The 22,958-nt window shown below is 46.0% G+C and overlaps 1 protein-coding gene across 19 annotated transcripts in view; it reads left to right on the top strand.

Moving 5' to 3' along the window:
* The window catches only part of KLHL18 (kelch like family member 18), a 78,293-nt gene extending 66,026 nt beyond the window's left edge, over positions 1 to 12,267 (top strand). For 6 of the 19 annotated variants that reach the window (XM_084988300.1, XM_084988289.1, XM_084988292.1 and 3 more), the window contains 5 exons: positions 557 to 693; positions 2,322 to 2,559; positions 6,343 to 6,447; positions 8,223 to 8,334; positions 9,048 to 12,267. In XM_084988300.1, the coding sequence (XP_084844426.1) occupies positions 557 to 693; positions 2,322 to 2,559; positions 6,343 to 6,447; positions 8,223 to 8,334; positions 9,048 to 9,434 (979 nt within the window). In that variant the 3' untranslated portion in view covers positions 9,435 to 12,267. The remainder of the gene's footprint in view (positions 1 to 556; positions 694 to 2,321; positions 2,560 to 6,342; positions 6,448 to 8,222; positions 8,335 to 9,047) is intronic. The other 13 variants (XM_084988294.1, XM_084988286.1, XM_021068724.2 and 10 more) reach the window with 3 other exon arrangements.
* Positions 12,268 to 22,958: the final 10,691 nt, after the last annotated feature.

Genomic DNA, 22,958 nt, shown 5'->3' on the forward strand with positions numbered 1-22,958 from the left:
CCTGCGACGAGCAGTCTCAAGGGTGCTGTTGGGGAGTTTAAGCTTTGTTTTATAGGCAGTGGGTGGTTATGGAAGGGTCTTAGAAAACGAACCTGGACTACAATGTGGAGGGTGGGGCTGGAGGCAGAGAGGTCTGTCAGGAGCAGTTGGCTTTTGATGCCACAGTTCATGTGAGAGATGGTGAACTATGTGAGACATAGGGATGGAAAAGAAGAGCCGCGTCTGAGTGGCAATAGGATGCAAGCTGCTTGTTGAACCTCCCCAAGACCAGCTATTTTAGGAACAACCCCATTTTTCCTTCTATCTGTTAGAAGCTGTTCATTCCGATTAAACTAGCAGAGGTGGGCTCTGCTCACCTTGCCCCTCCAACTTGGAACATGTCTCATAGCTGTGTGCAATTTCCCCTGGACTTACCTGGGTTCTTTGAGCCCAAACATTCAGAAGGCTTCACCAGTTTTCCCTTGGGCTTGCGGGTTGGGGAGCCAGGCTCAGAACTACAGGTGTGGGCCAAGGGGGGAGAATACCTTCTGTCCTAGCATCTTGCACCTTATTCCAGGGACCTGGTAGATGAAGCAAAGGACTATCACCTCATGCCAGAGCGCCGGCCCCACCTGCCGGCTTTCAGAACTCGGCCCCGCTGCTGCACGTCCATCGCTGGGCTCATCTATGCTGTGGGGGGCCTCAACTCAGCAGGTATCTTGCAACTCCCCTTTGTAGAGCCCTGTCTTGGACTTCATGGTTGAAGAAGCACCTAGTCTGGGCTCTGCTGCTTCTCCTTTGTCACCACCCATGTCTCTTTGACTTTGTGTGATTGTTCCGCAATTAGAGCACATCAGGTGTTAATACCATTGAAGCAGAATATTAGAGCAAAAGAGGCATTTAGAAATCTGGAGGCCTGTCCCCCTTACTTCACAGATGGGAAATGGAGGCCAGAGGACTTCAGCTATGTTCACACTAATTGTTTTGGCTGAGCAAGGACTAGAACTCAGGTCCTGGTTTCTAAGCCTATACTCTTTCCCTAATATCACGGCAGCTTTGGGATTTGCTCAGCTCTGGATAATCCTAATCAGAGACCCAGTTCTCTTTCCAGGCTAGTCACTTTCAGTCATGTGGGCCTCTGGGCTTAGACTGTGAGAATGTCACCACAAGAAGGAAGATTCTCCCAATACACAGGGTCAGCTCTATCCATGCTTTTTACTCTTTACCTCTTACCTCTGGTGAAACACACATGCCTTCGAGTCTGTGTGTTATTAGCAGCTCTTGTATCATATAGTCAAGTTTTGAGGAAACCTCCATGGGGCCCCTGCCCCTCCTGCCCACCCCAGGCACAACTGCAGAACAGTAGCAGTCTAGAAGAGGGCAGTGTGGACACTTGAATCCTTCCAGTGCAGTGGCACAGGGAGATGTCACCTTTGATATGAAGGCCAGGCCTTTCCAGAGTCAGCTCAGGTTTAGGGGAGGGAGGGAGTTGTTGGGCAGTCCTGTTTTTAATTGAAAGTTAATGAGAGGGAGTCCTCTTGTGGTGCAGCAGGTTAAGGATCCAGCATTTACACTACGGTGTTCACTGCTATGGTGCAGTTTTGCTCCCTATCCCAGGAACTTCCATGTGCTGCAGGCACACCCCCCCAAAAAAAAAGAAAGTTAGTGAGAGATGGGTACTGGTCTCTACTCCTTTTAACCATAGGACATGGAAAAGGTAACTCTTCAATTAGTAAACACTATAACGTGGCAGGTGCTAAATGTCCCAAAGCAGAATAAAACAGAGAGGGGGTTATTTCATTTGATCTTAAAAAAATCTGATGAAAATGGTAGGGTTGGAATTATCACTCCTTGCTACTGTGACTGCTGTTTATTGAGCACTTAGTATATTCTAGAACTCTGCTATGTGTTTTACCTTTTATATCATTTAACCCTCCTGGGAACTCTGCCATGAAGATTATGTCCATTTCACATGTAGAGCAGAAGATGGGGATACAAAATAGCTTGCCCAGAAACTGAAAGTTGCATTGGAAGCCGTGCCCTGTTCCGCAGGCCTGCCACCTACATTGGGGAAATAGTGGATCTACTTGCCTTCACCTTTACCGTTTAGCAAGTGAAGTACCTCCTTGTGACTTGAAATGGCCCTCTCTAGAAAGTAAACAAATGCCCCCTGTCTGAAAGAATTAGGCTTGAATTTATCATGAGTGCACTTTCTTAGTGGGCCCTCCTGACTTGTATAATTCTGAGGGAAGAGCTGATAGGGCCAAGTTGACCATTCCGTAGAACCATTCCCCAGTAGCTGTGATCTAAATGAGCGGTCTCATTTGTTTTAATTTGAGTAGCAAATTTTTATGCAGGTGATTCCCTGAATGTGGTGGAAGTGTTCGACCCCATCGCCAATCGGTGGGAGAAGTGCCATCCCATGACCACGGCCCGCAGCCGTGTCGGCGTGGCCGTGGTGAACGGGCTCCTCTATGCCATTGGGGGGTACGACGGCCAGCTGCGGCTGAGCACTGTGGAGGTCTACAACCCAGAGACGGACACGTGGACCAGAGTGGGGAGCATGAATAGCAAGAGAAGGTAATCTGGGAGCCGATTATCCATCCTGAGCCCACACACTGGGCAGCTGGGGGGCGCCATGCTAGACAAGCAGGGCACATGGTAGGTACAAGCGTGGGCCTGGGAACTCCCTGCAGCCAAGCCATCCACTACTGGTACCTCCAGGGAGCCAGCCCCCACTTGTTTAAAAGTAATACCCCTGCCTTGTCCTTTGAGGAATTTGAGGAGACAGGATACAGACATATGTGAGTTGTATTGTCATTTAAGTGCCAGACAAGAACTGAAAGTTTGTATTATGAAAGGTGCAGGGAGGGAGAGAAACTGGACTAGAACATCAGGAAGATTTTGGGAAAGAGGTGGGATTAAAGTTGAAATTGGAGAATAAGGAGGATTTAACTTGATTAGTCACAAAAGGAAATGTGAGGTGTTTCTCTTTACACTTTGTTTCCCCCGGGATCCCTGCCCCGCATGTGCCTTCACTAGCAGGGAGCACGTGGACCATAGCAGTGTTCTTAACTGCAGGACACCACACGTTCCCCCGGCATGAGCACACAGGTGTTTGTGACGTGAACTGAGTTTATGTCTCTTAATATCTTCCAGCCACTTGTCTCCTCCTGCTCATGCTCCCTGAATAAGAGGTGAGATTAGAGAACATCCTCATGGGGCCTCCATTTAGCCTTCTTAGTGCTGAAGTGACAGGCGGCATCCTTCCTTCCATCAGCCATGTGTGGAGTGTGGACATGGTTGGGTGGTGGGCACTTTGGAGTAGGAGGGTGCCACTGATAGGCTCTTGGTTTCAGGTGACGCTCTGATGTTTCTCTTCCAAGATGGACAGAGGAGAGGCCAACACTCCAAAGTCCCCTACCCGTTTAACTAGAACAGCTTTGCATTTATCCCTTTTACATATTGAGTTTCCTTGACATATCCCCAACTTTAGGAAGAAAAAATTAAATGAAAAAAATTTTTTGAAAGGGGCAGTTTGAAAACTGCTGAACCAGTTGCTCTTTAAGGGCCTTTCTGCTTTGTAATTCTGTGGTCTGTGAGTATTTGCTTTGCATTAAGACCACAATGTTTGATCATGATTTGGGTTTTCTTAGTTGTAAGGTCACCTAACTGCCAAAAAAAACCAAAAAAAATCAAATGACTGCATGTGGTAAAGAAGATGAGTCATGTTTCACTGTGGAAAACCTTTGCCATGATACACATGGTCCCTGTTCAGTAGTGTGTGTGTGTGTGTGTGTGTGTGTGTGTGTGTGTGTGTGTTTCCCTCAGCAGGGAGGAATTGGCTTTTGTACCAGTAAGCTTCACAAAGGGCCAGAGGAGCTTATTTTGGAAGAAAAAAAATATCTATATAATATCTAATCCTCCCAAAGCAGTAAGCTACACTCTTGTGGTTCCTTCCTCCCACCACCTCTGCTCTCACCTCTGTACTTCTTTTCTCACTCCTTAGATACTTTGCAGCTTGCTGTGGCCTCAAATGACTCACTGCTCCATATCCCCAACCTGGAGGGCCTTTTTTGCTTTGATGGCAGTCACTTGTTCTTCCTTGTGTGTCTGCTCTGGGCCACTTGCTAGCCATGATGTCACAGTTTTGGGCAGGCTTTGGACTGCTGTCTCAGTTCCCAGACCAGGGATTGAACCCCAACCACAGCAGTAGAAGCACCAAATCCTAACCACTAGGCAACCAGGGAACTCCCAATGCCCTAGTAGCATGGGCCCAGCCCCGTTTAGTCCCCTTTTATTACAGGCTACCTTAAAATGTTCTTAAAAAAAAAAAATGTTCTTAGTTACTTCTCCCCTGACATCTCACACACTCTCTGTCCTGCCAGTTGGTGACAGCCTCCTTTCTGCCATCATTCTCTACCCTCCTCCAGTCTTCCAGTGTGCTTCCATGGAGCCTTCTCCCGTGGACTGCTCTAGTCCACATGGATCAGCATTTCTCCCATTCCTTCATACTATCTTTACCATTTAGTTGATAGTTTTGTCGCACCTCCCAATTCTTTCTCATATTTTTGTTGAACTCCTGAATTATTACTTGTGTCCACTTCTAGAAGGGTAGTGATGTGTCTAGTGAATTTGTGACCTTCCCACAGTCCTCTTCTAAGGCAAGTCCTTTTCTTCTTTCAGTCTGATTCAGACACATTGTGTGGATCACTTTGCTCTGTACATTTGAAAGGACTGTAAAGCCTGGTGTATTTTATTTTCCTGTTTGTTAGACACACAGATTCATTTGTAATCTTCTCCAGCATCAGGTTTAAAAACAATGATTTGGGCAACTTGACATTTATATTTAATTTTTCATGAGGCTTTGTGTAGAACAGAAGATTGAGTACTCTAGACCCCTGGGTCTTTGCTATTAGGAGAGCTTAGAATAGTGAATAGCATGGGAGTCAGGCCTGCCTCATTGAAATCCAAGAATGCCTCTCTAGACAGCCTGAGAAGACACCCATGGCCTCCCCAAGCCACAGCTACTCATCTGTCAAGTAATGGTGGTGATGTTTCCTGCAGGATGTGGTAGGGGTGGGAATTGAGCACCTCGTGTGTGTAGTAAATGCCAAACAAACAGAAGCTATTGCCTCACTAGGACAAATTAGGGGACCTGCAGGTTTATGTATGTAATGGAAAATGTCTGTCAGACGTTATAGTGAGGGGAGTTCCTATAGTGGCTCAGGGGAAACAAATCTAACTAGTATCCATGAGGACACAGGCTCGATCCCTGGCCTTGCTCAATGGGTTAAGGATCTAGTGTTGCCGTCAGCTGTGGTGTAGGTCGCAGCCTCGGTTCAGATCTGGCATTGCTATGGCTATGGCGTAGGCCAGCGGCTACAGCTCTGATTCGACCCCTAGCTGGGAACCTCCATATGCCTCGGGCGCAGCCCTTTAAAGACCAAAAAAAATTATAGTGAATAAGAGTTCCCAAACAAATCCGACTAGTATCCATGAGGATATGGGTTCAATCCCTGGCCTCGCTCGGTGGGTTAAGGCTCCATCATTGCCATGAGCTGTGGTGTAGGTCACAGATGCGGCTCGGATCCCACATTGCTGTGGCTTGGCCTAGGCTGGCAGCTACAGCTCCGATTCAACCCCTAGCCTGGGAATTCCCATATGCTGCAGGTGTGGCCCTAAAAAGATAAAAAAATAAATAAAACATTATAGTGAATAGAGTGGGAAAATCAAAGAAACCCAACAAATGTACAGTGAGGGCTTGTTACATACAAAGCACCACGTGAAGCACTGTCAAGGTCACACTAATGGAAACTTGTCTTCTAGGAGGGCCCCACTTGTTAAGAGGTGGTAGGTCGACCCCTGATACCCGTGTGGGCAGAAGCTTCGGTTTGCTTGGCTCTCTAAACCTACTTCCCAGAACAGTGTGCCCTGTGTCCTATGAGGGCCTGATGAAAACCTGCTGAATTATGACTGACAGCTGTAATAAGGGACCTGCACTGGGTGTGGAGTCAGGAGGGAGTCACTCTCGCTGGGGGTTTCTGGATGGCTTTTGCGGGAAGAGAGAGGGGACTCTGACCGGGGTCTTAAAGGTAAACCAGACCCTGAGCACTCCAGGGCAGAAGATGAGCATATCAGACAGATCAAGGATTCAGTCTGAGGACTGAGGAGAGGGAGGGAAGGTGACTCCAGGCATGGAAGTGAGAGGCAAGAGGAACCACAGGGCCCGGGAACCATATACCTGGGATTTAGGTCTGTTCTAGAAAGAGGCAGTCGGGGGCTAAGTTTATTTCTCAGTAAACATGAGAGATTGCCCCAGCAGTCTAAGGCCCGTTGGGATGACAGCTCTGTCTGTTTCAGTGCCATGGGGACGGTTGTGCTGGATGGACAGATTTACGTCTGTGGAGGCTATGATGGCAACTCTTCTCTCAACTCTGTGGAGACCTACTCACCTGAGACAGACAAGTAAGGACTCTGGCTTCCCTGGGGCAACTGGAGCTTGCTAAACAGAGGATGAAAAATCAGAACTGCAGTCTTTTTTTCTTTCTTTTTTTTTTTTTTTTCTTTTTTGTTGTTGTTGTTGTTGTTGTTGTTGTTGCTATTTCTTGGGCCGCTCCCTCGGCATATGGAGGTTCCCAGGCTAGGGGTCGAATCGGAGCTGTAGCCACCAGCCTACGCCAGAGCCACAGCAACTCGGGATCCGAGCCGAGTCTGCAACCTACACCACAGCTCACGGCAACGCCGGATCCTTAACCCACTGAGCAAGGGCAGGGACCGAACCCGCAACCTCATGGTTCCTAGTCGGATTCGTTAACCACTGCGCCACGACGGGAACTCCCAGAACTGCAGTCTTTTAATCGTGCTACTCCAGGATAGGGAATATCTCACCTACTTAGCCCCTGTAGTGCCTTGCATATAACAGGTGTTTAGTAACCTTTGGTTAAATGCATGAATGCTTAAATCGATTTAAAAACAAATAGTCTTCATAGATATTCAGAGATATTTATTAATGCTCTGTACTTAACTAAATTAGCCCATTTTAATGGAAATGCAAGTGTTAGGGGATGAGAAGTAGATGAACAGCACTTTCCAAAGTGGATAGGATATAATTTGGGAGAAAAAAAAGTTGCACATCAAATAGTCAAAGAAACTTGGGAAACATTGATGTCTATACCACCAGAGGCCTCCTCTTTCCATAAGACATATTAATGTTTCCAAGATTCTGATTAGTTCTGTGGTAAAGAAACCTCTCAAACTTCATTTTGTTCAATACCTATCACCATCTTGTGGAATTATTTTGGGAAACACTCTTTGGAAAACACTGGTGAGGTTCTAGTTTTTCATTTCAGTATTTGAATTTGCTTATTCTTTGTAACAATGTAAGCCTATATTAGTAGAATGGATTCATCACAGTGCTTATAAGTCAATGTTTCACTTACCTAACCAACTTGTTATGTGTCAGACAGCAAGCAGTGTGTAGGTAAGTAGTACCCAGTGTGCTTGGGTCACTGCACATGATGATCATCCTCCCTGGGGCCCGCGTCTGGCATTCTTAGGCAAAGTTGGGGGTGGGGGTCTTTCATCCTCCCCATGGTTTTAGGGTAGTTGCAGAGCTGCCTTCAAGGGGAGACCCATCATAGTCAGGAGGAAACAGCAGGAAAAAAGGTCTGGAGATAAGAAAGAGCTCAGTGGTCAAGGAGCAGGCGTGGGTGGCGCTTGGCAGGAGGTGAAGCTAGCTGGAAAGTAGGTGAGGACCAAGTGGTAAAGAACCATATTACGGAATTTAGAGTCTGCCTTTGAGGAAACAGGAGCCACTGGAGGATGTGCTGTGCAGACTTGGGATGAGAATGGTCTGACAGCCAGGCCACTATGAGGGGGCTGTTGCAGTGGTCCAGCAAGAGGCCAGAGCTAGAGCAGCAGTGGTGGCATGGGGATAAGCAATGACTAGGAGACAAACCAGTCAGGATGTAGTGACCACAAAAATGTTGAGATTGATGGAGAAGAAGCCATAAAAATACCCAGTTTATACGTACAGCAACTAGATAACTAATGGTCCCCTTAGCAAGACATGAAGCTCAGGCTGAAAGGTGGCAGCCAGAGTCAGTCAGGTGGTGGGAGAGGCAGTAAAAAGTGGAGAGATGATCCAGGGTGAGACAGAACAAGCACAGTCCTAAGCTGTCTTGGGAGGACAGGAACACTGAATCTCATGGCTCCCCTTCTGCTTTACCTCTTTCCTGCAGGTGGACAGTGGTGACCCCGATGAGCTCAAATCGCAGTGCTGCGGGGGTTACGGTCTTTGAGGGCAGGATATACGTGTCAGGAGGCCATGACGGTCTGCAGATCTTCAACAGTGTGAGTCTGGGCTCCTCTGAGCTAATGGCACCTACTCCTTTCCTCTTTGAGAATAGTTTTGAAAGGCAGTTCTTGGGAAAAAGCCTCCGCCTTACCATTGTGAGGTAAAGTATCATCTAGCGGTCTCCGGCCATCTACCTGGTGCTCCAAAATGGTACTAAGAATAGACACCAGTGTGCACGAAAGCAGGGGTAGAGTGTGGCCATACCACCCCCACCCTGTTCAGTTCCCCAGCAGATGATGCCTGAGACCTGGTGAAATTCCTGCCCAAAGTAAGCCCAGTTATACACACAGTGTGAATTTGCCAGAAGTTGTATACTAGATAAATTTGTTTGAAATTGCATTTATTCTTTTAAAAAAGCTCAACAACCAATTCAGCAGTCATCACAGAGTCTGTCAGTGCTGTTGGTGGAACACACTGTGCACAGATCTCAAGAGACCATGTGCTCAGTATGGCTCTGTCCCTCACAGGGCAGTGCATCCTGGGCAGGTCCTTTCTTTGTTTCCTCCAATGTAAACAGAAGAGGTCAGTTTAGGCCATCACGCATCTCTCTCTCTAAACCCACAAGCAGATGTGCAACTGAGGCAGCTGGGCATCAGGGCCAGAGCAGATGCCGGCAGAGCTCCTAGTCCCCAGGCCTGACACCCAGGGCCATCTGGGGCCGAGCTTTAGCTCTGACCATCCTGAACCTGTGCCTCTCTCTCCACCACAGGTAGAGCACTACAACCACCACACGGCTACCTGGCACTCGGCAGCTGGCATGCTCAACAAGCGCTGCCGGCACGGAGCCGCCTCCTTGGGGAGCAAGATGTTTGTCTGCGGAGGCTATGATGGCTCAGGCTTCCTCAGCATCGCCGAGGTGTACAGCTCTGTGGCAGATCAGTGGTGCCTGATAGTCCCCATGCACACACGCCGAAGCCGAGTCTCCCTGGTGGCCAGCTGTGGGCGCCTCTACGCTGTGGGGGGCTATGACGGACAGTCGAACCTAAGCTCTGTGGAGATGTACGACCCAGACACGGATCGCTGGACGTTTATGGCCCCCATGGCGTGTCACGAGGGAGGGGTCGGTGTGGGCTGCATCCCTCTCCTCACCATCTAAGACAGAAGGTGGGATGTGGTGGGGTAGGGTCTAGTATAAACATGGGCACTTCCTTCCAGGGACAGTCCCCCTTGGGAGAGGTGGTGGACCAGAAGACGGGGTGAAACATGAGCTCGCCGGAGGTACAGTTTTTCCAGGTGCTTAAAGCCTCCCTTATGACCTTCAGGCCTAGGTCATCAAGATGCACAGCGTGGGACAGAAGCTCCTCTGGGTCCCGCAGTCGGTGACATGAGGCCGCTTTGCTGGTCCACACATCCACAGGCTCCATCCAAGCCCAGCTGCCACCTACACAGCTCTGTGGGCTGCCCACCCACAGAGGACCTTCCATCTGACACTCCTTGCCCCCTGCTCACCAGCCGTGTCGTGGCCAGTTTGCGATGGGGTGGCTGTAGTGGCCAAGCCTATTGGAAACTGTGGGTGTGGCTGGAAAAGGAGGGACTCGGGCCAGGTGTCCTCACTGCCAGCAAGGCTGCAGCCACAGTGGTGCTGGTTGTACACAGGCACCTCCTCCTTCCATCCAAGGGCACTGAGGATTTTGTCTGCATTGCTAAGTAAGCAGGGAGAACAGAAGCTTTTCCTGTGTCTAATTTTAGGATTTCAGTGAGATCTCTTTCATCTTATTCAGGAAAAAACAGAGGGAGAGAAAAAAAAAAAGATACTTGAAAGAAACTGAAGGAAAGTTAAAGAGACACTTGAAAGAAATTGGAAAGAAAAATACTTTTTTTTAAAGTGAGCATTTTTTTGCAAGAAAACCTAAAAGACACTAAAGGCAAACGTGTTTAAATGGAAAAACCACCTGAAAAGGACAGTACCCGCTCCCACATTCGGATCCCAGGGTCCCGAGGCCTCGCATGGCACTCGGGGTTCCCTCTGAGCCCTGCCTGTCCAGGATCAGTGCACTCTCAACCAGTCCTGTAGAAGGTGCTCATGGGGTTTGTCTTCACACCCACTATCAGAGGACTTTTTTAATCGTAGGCTTAGCAGGTTGGCAAAGTTATTGCCGCTCTTCTAGGTGGGAGCTCCCAGCTTGTCTCTGGGGGCTCCAGGTATCCCTGTGGTTACCTCCCACTGTCACCACAGCGCTCATGCAGATTCCCACTCCCACTTTCATTTCTTCCTTATTTGACCAGCAGGAAACAGCAGGTCTGGCCAGATTCTCATTTGCCACTCAATCATCCTTGGATAATTTTCCTCATCATGTTGCTTCTGAGGCACGTCGACCATTTGTACCTCTAGAACCTAACCAGGGACTTGGTCCTTCCACCAGCCACAGGGTGGCTTGGTCCAGTAACCTCATCCACCCCTGCCAGTCCACTGCTCCCCCATCCACTCGCCAATTTCAAGGGTCTGCTCCCCCGGCTCCAGCCTTTGGCAGACCAACCAGCAAGGTGGACCTTTACATTCTAGCAAGGCTGGCTTTCCGACATAAAGAACTAAAGGCCTAAAGAATCTCTTGCTGCTGCAAAGAACAGATTTTATATTTCTTCCTATGATCTTAGCAAATGACCTCTTGAAGAGACTCCATGCTCCTCCTTCCTCCCTGGATGGGACCTTGATGTAGTCCAGCGGGATCCCAACAGGAGGACACTTGTGTTACCAGTGCACCGGGCAGTGGGGCTGTCCTTCAACTGCTGCCGCCAAAAAACCTGGTTTCCTAAAATTCTTCCAGTAGACTGAAAAAGGATACAATTCCAATGCAACACTGGCTGTTAGGGTCCCAGTCTCCACTTGGTTGGTCTCCTTGCCTGTTGCTGCCTGCCTGGGTGGCCTGGAAACCTGTTCGGAAAGGCACAGCATGGCACCCGAGATGTCTCTCCCAGCCTGGGACCACAAGGTTCACCAGTATGTGCAATCGCCATGTATCCAGAGGGAAGTACCTTTGTTACCTGCCACTTAAGAGCTGGGCCTCTGCTATAAGCACTTGAAAATGATATTTTTTATTTTAAAGACTTACCAATCTGATATAGTTTAGCCTGGGCTCGTGGTGGAGCTCTGGCATTTCTCGCTTCCTCTCAGTTTGCCTGCAGAGGTAGACGTGGAAGGAGAGAGGAGTCTGCATTTCCTGTTAGAGAGGAATCAGTGCTCGTCTTCTTATTATAAGCCCCTTTCTTTTGTGAAGTTGAAGCTGCACTGACAAGCCAGGGTTGTGAATGTGTTCAGACTCAGCAAGTGGGCCTCACCAGGTCATTAGGATGCTGACCCAGATTTTCCCACTGGGACTGATAGATCATTTTCCCATGATCTGCGGCTCCAGTAGGGGTCTTCCTTCGTCCACCTCCACCTCCTGGTGTAGAAGTTACACTGCTGCACCTGAGGTCAGTGTTTCCAAGTAAGGTGAAGCCAGTGTTTTGACCTGGCTCTGAGCACAAGTGAGCACAAATACCAACATTTTCACACACTCCATAGTGATTTCCTCCATCTGGTGATGACTGTTTACAGGTGGCTGGTCTGGTCCTGTGGTGTTGGATCCTTTCCAGTAACACCATGAAAAGAAGAGACACTTCCCAAGGATATCATGAAAAGGGTGTAGGACAGATGCTATGGACTGTGGGCCACAGGGTCCAGCCCAGCTCTGAGCATTAGCTGTCCTGGGGTGTCTCCCCTCTTAGATAACACAAGGAGCCTTCTCTTCTGGGTTTCATCTGAGAGCAAAGCCAGGATGAGAGCTGAAGACCAGCCTTTTGACTTGGCCACAGAGATGTGAGTAGGTAGGAATTCTGATCCTCGTTCCCAATTTATTGTTTCCCAGAAAATCTTATTTCCTTCTATTTATGGAACGCATGTCTTTTGTGTTAAGAAACCAAAGAAAAATAAAGAGTACGCTCCTAATGTTTTCTTGCCTTTTCCTGACTTTTTATTTTTCTTATTTTTTTGTCTTTTTGCCTTTTCTAGGGCCGCTTCCAAAAGCATATGGAGATTCCCAGCATAGGGGTCTAATCAGAGCTATAGCCGCCAGCCTACACCACAGCCACAGCAACAAAGGATCCGAGCCATGTCTGCAACCTACACCACAGCTCACAGCAATGCCGGATCCTTAACCCACTGAGCAAGACTAGGGATCGAACCTGAAACCTCATGGTTCCTAGTCGGATTCATTAACCACTGTGCCATGACGGGAACTCCTGACTTTTTAAAATTAGAAGTAAATCATATTTTTATTGTAAGTCAGTGAAAAAATATTGGAGAAAGTGAAAATTTTCCTGTGAAAATAAGGGGAAAGTCTCTGGAAGAGACGTGTGTGTTTTATAAGAATGGGATCTGGTGAAAAATATGCAAAAGATTTCATGAGCATGTTGCACACTTGCTCCTGTCCAGATCACCACTTCTCTTGAATTTCCCCCTTTCCTCCCTGACTGCCATGAAATTGCAGCGTTCCCAAATGGAATGTGGCTGGCCTGTGATTGCCTGAACCAGAAACCATCAGCTCCTTTTTTTTTTTTTTTTTTTTTTGCTTTTTAGAGCTGCACTTACAGCATATATAGATTCCCAGGCTGGGGGTCGAATCCGCAAACTCATAGTTCTGGCTCATGCCACAGCAATGCCAGATCCAAGGTGCATCTGCAACCTATACCACAGCCGACGGTAACACTGGATCCTTAATCCACTGAGCAAGGCCAGGGATCAAACCTGCAAACTCATGGTTCCTAGTTGGATGCATTTCCACTGCGCCACAATGGGAACTCTTCAGCTCTTTTTTTATATTCCAAGGCAGAGGTGCTTAACTTTGGTGCATATAAAAGTCACTGGAAATTTTTTAAAGCACAAAATGACTCAGATCCCCTTCCCAGAGACCAATTCCCTAGGGCCAGAGTTCAACTCAGGGCCTTGTGTGAGCAATTTTCCACAATGGTTTGTATGCTCATCCAGGTGTGAGAACCAGACTCCTGTGTTTGGTTTTCACTTCCCCAGGTACAGCTGTGTTCCAGATCTGCCTTCCTGAGACTGCACCTTGGTTACTGAGGTGCTGGATGTTAGGAAACTCTTCATTTACACTTGTCCAAAAGTCAGCTTACAGTCAGTCTCATCCATCAGGTAACGGTTGGTACTCCCAAATGGCAACTTTTTAAAAAAGTTTTTGAAAGGGTATGTCAGTCCCATATACACCCCACCAGCACTTTTCACACTTAAATACTCAGTTGATTCTCACTTGGTCCTCTCAGTAACCTCCATGAAGTAGGTAACAGAGTTCATCTTAGCATAAAGAAATTGCCTCAGAAGGGCAACTCCTGATTTCATCAACTGACTGATAATAGAGACCATGGGAGTTCCTGTTGTGGCACAGCAGAAATGAATCTGACCAGTAACCATGAGGTTTCAGATTCAATCCCCAGCCTTGCTCAGCAGGTTGAGAATCTGGCGTTGCCGTGAGCTGTGGTGTAGGTCACAGACGAGGCTTGGAAACCACAGTACTGGGGAGCAGACCTCCACACTCTGGGCATGGAAGCTGGATGGATCAACTGCTCTAGAGGACAAAGACATTGCTTCCCTGAATTGTGAATGTAGAGATGTGGTTTCAAATCTTGCTTTTTTTTTTTTTTTTTTTTTTTTAGGGCCACACCCCCAGCATATGGAGGTTCCCAGACTAGGGGTTGATTTAGAGCTACAGCTGGCAGCCTACACCACAGTCACAGCAATGCAGGATTGGAGCCTCATCTGAGACCTACATTTCTTTGTTGTTGTTCTTTGGACTCCTCTCCCCTCACAACTAGCAGCAGAGCCCAAAGAAGAGCGCTACTGGTTCTTCTTGCTGTTCACAACATAATGTCACCCAGCCGAAAAATGGCAAGGGGTTCTCACAGTTCTCAGAAATTTTCCCAGGCTTACTGTTCCCTTTTTCATCTCCAGTGATAGACAAATGTTCTTCTTTTTTTGTTTTGTCTTTTGAGGGCTGTACCCACGGCATATGGAAGTTCCTAGACTAGGAGTTGAATCAGAGCTGCAGTTGCCAGCCTACACCACAGCCACAGGAATGCCAGATCCCAGCTGGGCCTGTGACTTAACACCGCAACGCTGTTATCCTTAACCCATTGAGCAAGGCCAGGGATCAAACCCATGTCCTCATGGATACTAGTTTGGTTCATCACCATTGAGCCACAACGGGAACTCTTTTTTTCTCTTTTAACAGAGCTCAGTTTCCTATTCTCTTTTTCTAGGTTTGCAGTTCAGGATAAAAACCCAAACTGCATAGTATGGCATGTAAGTCTGCTGTGATCTGGCATCTCTCATCAGCCTGGTACCTCTCCTCCATGCTTGTCCCTGACTGTATCCCACCAGGGCCGTGGCCTCTTTGCTTGTCTTACCTACTAGGTAGTGGGCTCCTTGACAATCTCCAATAGGAGTTCCTGTCATGGCTCAGTGGAAACAAATCTGACTAGTATCCATGGGGATGCAGTTTCGATCCCTGGCCTCTCTCATTGGGTTAGGGATCCAGCCTTGCCATGGTATAGATCGCAGGCACATCTCGGATTTGGTGTTGCTGTGGCCGTGGTGTAGGCTGGTGGCTACAGCTCCAATTTGACCCCTAGCCTGGGAGCCTCCATATGCTGTGAGCGCCACCCTAAAAAGACAAATATATATGTATATATATATATACACACATTACTGTACCAGCACTGGAGACAGAGGAGACACAGCCATTCTTGAAGAACTTGAGCCTAGTCCGGTAGATCCAGATTCAAATGTCACATAACGCATGCTTCCTAGTATCCCTCTATTTTGCATCACTGGTTTTTTAATTTATTAAGGTATCATTTATATACCTTAACATTCATCCATTATAAGTGTGAGATTCAATGGTTTTTAGTAAAAGTGCAAAGTTATGCAACCATTACCACTATCTCATTTTAGGATATTTTCATCACTCCATAAAGTTCCCTTGTGTCCATAGGCAGTTAGTTAATCCCCATTCGCACCCCAATCCTTGGGCAACCACTATGGTGCTTTCTGTCTCTATAGGTTTACCTGTTCTGGACATTTCATGTAAATGGAATCATACAATATATGGTCTTTTGTGTCTATCATTCCATAGGATAATGTTTTTGAAGTTTGTTCATGTCATAGAATATATCAGTAGTTTGTTCCTTTCGTTTTATTGTTCCTGAATAGGATTCCACTGTATGGATATACTATATTATATTTATCCATTTTTTCTCACCAATTGATGAATATTTAGATTGTTTTCAGTTTGGGACTATTATGAATAGTACTGCTATGATATACAAGTTTTTGTGAACATGTATTTTCATTCCTCTTGGGTAGATTCCTAACAGCTAATAGTTTTTTAGTATGTTTTCATGTGCTTCTTAGCCATTTGTGTATCTGTAGTGAAATATCTACTCAAGTCTTGCCCATTTTTAAGTCAGGTCATATGACTTTTGAGTTATAAGAATTCTGTATTCTGGATACAAATCATTTATCAGATATATGATTTCCAAATATTTTCTCCTAGTCGATGGCTTGTCTTTTTGCTTTCAAGAGCATCTTAATAGTGATGGAGGAGTTCCCGTCGTGGCGCAGTGGTTAACGAATCCAACTAGGAACCATGAGGTTGCGGGTTCCATCCCTGGCCTTGCTCAGTGGGTTAAGGATCCGGCGTTGCCGTGAGCTGTGGTGTAGGTCGCAGATGCAGCTCGGATCCTGTGTTGCTATGGCTCTGGCGTAGGCTGGCAGCTGCAGCCCCGATTGGACCCCTAGCCTGAGAACCTCCATATGCCGCGGGAGCAGCCCAAGAAATGGCAAAAAAGACCAAAAAAAAAAAAAAATAGTGATGGAGAATGGTGCCTTAATAGTGGTATATCAGTTATATCTTTTATGGATTATGCTTTTGGTGTCATATCTTTAGAACATTTTGCCCAACCCAAGGTCATAAAAAAAATTCTTCCAGAAGATTTATAGTTGTAGCTTTTATGTAGGTGAGTGATCCATTTTAAGTTAATTTTTTAAAAATTCATCTTTATTTGTGCATGAATATCCTTTTGTCTCAGCACATTTGTCGTAAAGATTATCTCTTCCTCCATTGAGTTGCTTTGGTACCTTTGTGGAAATTAGTTGACCGTAAATATTAAGGGATTATTTCTAGACTCTCAATTCTGTCCCACTGATCTATATGCCTGTACATGAGCCACTACCACCTTATTGTATGGTATTGATTTCTCCAGCTTTAAAGTAAGCCTTGGGTGGAATTTTTTGTGTTGCAGTAGGTTAAAGATCCAGCATTGTCACTGCAGGTTGTGATCCCTGGCCCAGGAACTCCTGCATGCTGTGGGCATGGCTAAAATAAACAAACAAATAAAGTCTTGGGAGTTCCCCAGTGGCTCAGTGGATTTAAGGATCTGACATTGCCAATGCTGTCTTGGGTCACTGTTTTGGCATAGGTTCGATCCTAGGCCTGAGGATTATTGCAGGCTGTGGGCGCAGACAAAAACCCCCAGCAAGTCTTAAATTTGGATAAGGTAAGTCCTCCAACATTGTTCTTTTTAAATTTCTTTGAAATATTTTAGATACTTTGCATTCCCATATAACTTTTATAGGTTAGCTTGTCAATTTTTACAAAATCTTTCTGGGTTTTTAACAGATACTGTGTTGAATTTATACATCAGTTTGAGGAGAATTGCTATCCTGACAATACAAAGCCTCCTAATCCATGAACATAGAATGTTTGTCGCTTGTTTAGATCTTCCTTGAATTCTCTCAGCAGTTTTTTATCATTTTTATTGTATAAATCTTTTGTTAAAATTATCCTTTTTTATGCTATTGTGGATAAAAGTGCTTATGAATTTTTATTTTGGAGTTTTTAGTGGTAGTGTATAGAAATTCCATTGTTGTTATTGTTGTTGTTGTTTGTCTTTTTGCCATTTCTTGGGCTGCTCCTGCGGCATATGGGAGGTTCCCAGGCTAGGTGTCTAATCGGAGCTGTAGCTGCCAGCCTATGCCAGAGCCACAGCAACGCGGGATCTGAGCAGTGTCTGCGACCTACACCACAGCTCACAGCAACGCCAGATCATTAACCCACTGAGCAAGGGCAGGGATCGAACCTCATGGTTCCTAGTTGGATTCGTTAACCACTGCGCCACAACGGGAACTCCCTGTTGCTGTTTTTTTAAATATTGATCTTGCCCCGTGACCTTGTTAAAATCATTTATTAGTTTTTAATTTTTTAAAAACAATTTGCCTATGTAGTCCTTGGGCTTTTCTTTATACATGATATGTCATCTATGAATAAAGACAACTTTACTTTTTTTTTTTTTTTTTGCTGTTTAGGGCCACAGCAGCAGCATATGGAGGTTCCCAGTCTAGGGGTCGAATCTGAGCTACAGCTGCCAGCCTACACCACAGCCACAGCAATGCAGGATCCAAGCCACGTCTGCCACCTACACCACAGGATCCTTAACCCACTGAGTGAGGCCAGGGATTGAACCCGCAACCTCATGGTTCCTAGTCGGATTCGTTTCTGCCACACCATGATGGGAACTCCAAGACAGTTTTACTTTTTTCTTTCCAATTGGATGGCTAGAGCCTCTAGTTCAGTGTTGTATAGAAATCACAAAAGTGGACATTCTTACCTTATGCTCAGTTTTAGGGAAGAAAACATTTAGTCCTTCACCATTAATTATGTTAAGCTGTGGGTTTTTCATCAATGACTTTTTTTTTCCTGCACCCACAGTATATGGAAGTTCCTGGGCCAGTGATCAAACCTGAACCTCATCAGCAACTGGAACTACTGCAGTGACAACGCCAGATCCTTAACCCACTGAGCCACAGGGAACTATCATCAATGACCTTTTTTATTTATTTTAATATTTAAAAAAATTTTTGGAGTTCCCGTCGTGGCTCAATGGTTAATGAAGCCAATAGGAACCATGAGGCTGCGGGTTTGATCCCTGGCCTTGCTCAGTGGGTTAAGGATCTGGCGTTGCCCTGAGCTGTGGTGTAGGTTGCAGACGTGGCTCGGATCCTGCGTTGCTGTAGCTGTGGCGTAGGCCAGCAGCTGTATCTCCGATTAGACCCCTGCCTGGGAACCTCCATATGCCGCAGGTATGGCCCTAGAAAAGGCAAAAAGACAAAAAAAAAAAAAAAGAAAGAAAGAAAGAAATTTTCTTTTTTGGCCACCCTGCAACATAGGAAGTCCCGGGCCAGGGCTCAGATCGGAGCCACAGTTGTGACCTACACCACAGCTATGGCAATGCCAGATCCTTACGCCACTGTGCTGGGATCGAACCTGTGTCCCAAGGCTCCAGAGACACACTGATCCCATTGTGCCACAGTGCGAACTCCTTCAATGACATTTTTTAAGTTGAGGAAGTGTTATTCTGTTTGTTATGATTGGATATTAGATTTCATAAAATACTTCTCATGCATCTGTTGAGATTATCATGTGGTTTTTGTCCTTTAACCTGTTGATTTTCAGGATGTTGATCCAACATTGCATTCCTGGGATAAATCTCACTCAGTCATGGTGTGTAATCCTTTTTGTGTTGCTGAATTGTTTGCTGATATTTTGTGAAGTATTTTTTGCATCTTTGTTCACTAGAGCTATTTTCTGTAGTTTTCTTTTATCTTTCCTTTCCTTTCCTTTCCTTTTGTCTTTTTTAGGGCCAAACCCATGGCATATGGAGTTTCCCAGGTTAGGGGTCGAATTGGAGCTGTAGCTGCCCGCCTACGCCAGAGCCACAGCAGCACGGGATCCAAGCCATGCCTGCAACCTACACCACGGTTCATGGCAATGCCGGATCCCCAACCACTGAGCAAGGCCGGGGATTGAACTTGTGTCCTCATGGTTGCTATTCATGTTCATTAACCAATGAACCAGGATGGGAACTCCTGTAGTTTTCTTTTCTTATGTTGTTTTTGGCCAGTGATATTGGCCTCATAGAAAGTGAAATGTTCCTTCTCTATTTCTGTAAGAGTTTGTAAAGGATTGGTGTTATTTTAAAATATGTGATAGAATTCACAAGTGAAGCCATCTGGGCCTTTTATTTGAAGGAAGGTTTTAAATTTCTCATTCAGTTTTTTTCACTTGCATGGTGGTCCTCTGAGGGTGGGCACCCACTTCTCTAAGGAGATTGGGTCCTTGTGGTTAGGGAAGTTCTTGCCCCATCAGCAGGCATTGCTGTCACCAGAGTAGGCCTGGTTTGTTTCCTCACAAGCCCCTCCCTTTCCCTCTCTCCCTTCTCTGAAGATGCTTACCTCTCCTTATCTCCAACATCATCTCTTTTCTCCACTCTGGTACTGCCCCCCTCCACCTCTTTTTAACTTCCAACTATAAACAGGCCTCAGAGCTCAGACTGAGCTCTCCTTAGCTAATACTGCCCTTTCCCATATGTAAGGAAGGCATTTGGGGTCTCTTCTGAGCCAGCGCAGACTCATATATTCACTTGGATATATCCCAATACGACCACATCCAAAGTGGAACCTTATATCTGTCACCCCCTCATTCTCCCCATGCTAATAGTATATTTCTAGCCTTCCAGCTACTCACTCAGGAACCTCATGGTAGGTTTTGGAGTGGGGAAGGGATGAAAGTCATTCACCAACTACTTTTCCATTAGCTAAGCCATGACCTTGATCTCTTGACTCTATTTCCAATTAAGTTCTGTCCTCTGCTTCCATACTAGTCCACACCATCATCATGTCCCTTAGAACCTGGATCACTACAGTGGCCTCGTTACTGGTGTCACTGCTTCCACCCTTGTGCAATCTATAGGCGGCGGAGCAATCACAGTGAAATTGTAGAGTTACAAATCAAAATTGTGTCACTCCCCTGCCCAGACCCCTCAGACACTATTCTCCTGTTGGGATGGTTTGAGGGAGAAGTTCAGACACAACTGCCCTACAGATAATGCGTGGCCCCTCCATCCCAAGCAGAGCTCTCCTTGGTTCTTTACAGAGCATTTGCACATCAAGTCTGGTCAGATGCTCCCAACAGCCTGGTTGAAGAGAGAGCAGGGATATCCCCATTTATATGTGGGCAAAGTCTGACAGAGGGGAGACCTACTCAAGGCCACTCAGTAGGTGGCAGACAATAAAATCAATAACTAGATAGATAGATAATGAATTTTGATACATCCATACTTAGCAATAAAAGGAATGATCGATGTATTGATGTAACATGAATGAATCTCAAAATAATGATGCGTAGAAAAAGAAGCCAGACAAGAAAGTACTATGTGTTATACACACTTAGTCTCTTCAGGCTGCTATAACAAAATACCAAAGATGGAGTGGCTTATGAACAACAGAAATTTATTCCTTACAGTTCTGGAAGATGGCAAGTCCAAGATCAAAGGACCAGCAGATTCAGTGTCTAGTGAAGTCCCATTTCTGGTACACGAACAGCTGTCTTTCTGCTGTATGTGTCCTCACATGATGAACACAGCAGGGGAGCACTCCACAATCCCTTTTATAAGGACACTGATCCCATAATTACCTCCGAAAGGCCTTACCTGCAGATACCATTACTTTAGAGCTTAGGATTTCAACTTTTGGATTTTGAGGGAACACAAACATCCAGGACTGTATCAGATTCCATTTATATAAAACTCTAGAAAATGCAAAGTAGTCTATAGCTTCAGAAAGTAGATCAGTGGTTGCCTTAGGACAGCAGGATTGGTGAGGAGGGTGTTGGGGAGGAGTCAGGGATTATAAAGAGGTGTGAGGAGTCTTTGAGGGATGGTAGATACGTGCACTGTCTTGTGGTGATAGTTTCACATGTGTATAATATGTCAAAATTAGCAAAATGTACACTTTGAATATGTGCAAGTTATTATTATGTCAATAAATCTGTTTTTTTAAAAACAGCTGGGAGTCCCCATCATGGCTCAGTGGAAACAAATCTGACTAGCATCCATGAGGTTGTGGGTTTGTTCCCTGGCCTCGCCCAGTGGGTTAAGGATCTGGTGTTGCTGTGAGCCATTGTGTAGGTGGCAGATGTGGCTCGGATTCTGCATTGCTGTGGCTGTGGTATAGGCGGGCAGCTGTGGCTCCAATTCAACCCCTAGCCTGGGAATCTCCATATGCCACTGGTGTGGCCCTAAAAAGACAAAATAAAAATAAAAACAGCTGGGCACTGATTTTCAGTGTGGCTTCTGAGTCCCCAGGGACTGCTGTCTCCTCTGGGGCTCCGGATCTCAGGGTGGGGTTCAGGCTGGGACAGTAAGAGGCATGTGGTCTCTATCATGTGGGGACAACCACAGCTTGCAGCTCCTTTGCTGGAGTCAGAGATATCCTCCATGTGAGTAAAGTTCAGGATCCTGCTTTTGTTTCTTGACACATTTTCCTCACTGTTTTATGGGCTTCAAGATTATGACTGTTTTGAATGTTTAATTCCTTTATATGCTCACCTCTTATGTGCTCCTTCTATTTCACATAAATGCAGAAGTGTGCTTTTTTGCTGATACCCTCTTCATTCTCCTACTGCCTATATTAGTAGCTCCCCCACTATAACCCATGTTAATACCCTGGGGTATTTTCTTCTCTATTTTTTGCACTACCAATATAAACCATCTATATGTATCTGCAGATATTTAGGAGTTTTTGTCTGTTTTACACAAGATGATTCTATTGCACATAATTTTTTTTTGTCTTTTGTCTTTTTAGGGCCACACCAATGGCATATGGAGGTACCCAGGCTGGGGGGTCCAACAGAGCTATAGCTGCTGGCCTACACCACGGCCACAGCAACACCAGATCCGAGCTTCCTCTGTGACCTACACCACAAGCTCACAGCAAAACTGCATCCTTAACCCACTGATTAGGGCCAGGGATAGAACCCGCATCCTCATGAATACCAGTTGGGTTATTAACCACTGAGCAACGATGGGAACTCCATATCGTACATAATTTTTAAAGCTTTCTTTCCCCCATACTTTCTGCTAAAGCTCTAATCCATTTTTTAAAGCCTGTATTGTGTCCTAGGGTGTATACGTCCCATCATTTATTCAGTCATTCCTCTGCTGGTTTCTTTGTTTCTGAATTTTGGCCATTTGATTTTCTTGAAAGATGTTATTTTATTTTTTAACACATAAATCATTAATCAAGCCAAGATTTTTATCAGATGTTATATTTTTTCCTCTGGATGACAAACCAGTTAGTCCTGCCTTGTTTGTTAGAAATCAAACCTTTCTTCACAGAATTGAACTTCCATTTTGGGGAGATGGGGGTGCATGTGGAAGTTCCCAGGCTAGGGGTCATATTGGAACTGTAGCCGCTGGCCTATGCCACAGCCACACCACCACCAGATCTGAGCTATGGCTTCAACCTACACCACAGCTCATAGCAACGCAGGATCCTTAACCCACTGAGCAAGGCCAGGGTTCAAACCTGTGTCCTCATGGATCCTAGTCAGATTCGTTTTCACTGAGCCATGATGGGAATTCCTGAGCTGCCATTTTAGTCATCTGTCCCTTCTCATACATGCAGTGACCTGATTCCCGGTTCTCTCCTCTTCCACTGGGCCCTTTGTCCCCCTTCCTGTACTGTAGTCCTCTTTTCCCAACCCTTTGTTTTTTGTTTTTTTTTTTTTGTTTT

The sequence above is a fragment of the Sus scrofa genome, chromosome 13, assembly GCF_054392235.1.
Source record: "Sus scrofa isolate SSC_HxYL_T2T_F1_AM1 chromosome 13, Sscrofa_HxYL_maternal_Yorkshire_Landrace_v2.0, whole genome shotgun sequence".
In the NCBI taxonomy this organism is placed as follows: domain Eukaryota; kingdom Metazoa; phylum Chordata; class Mammalia; order Artiodactyla; family Suidae; genus Sus; species Sus scrofa.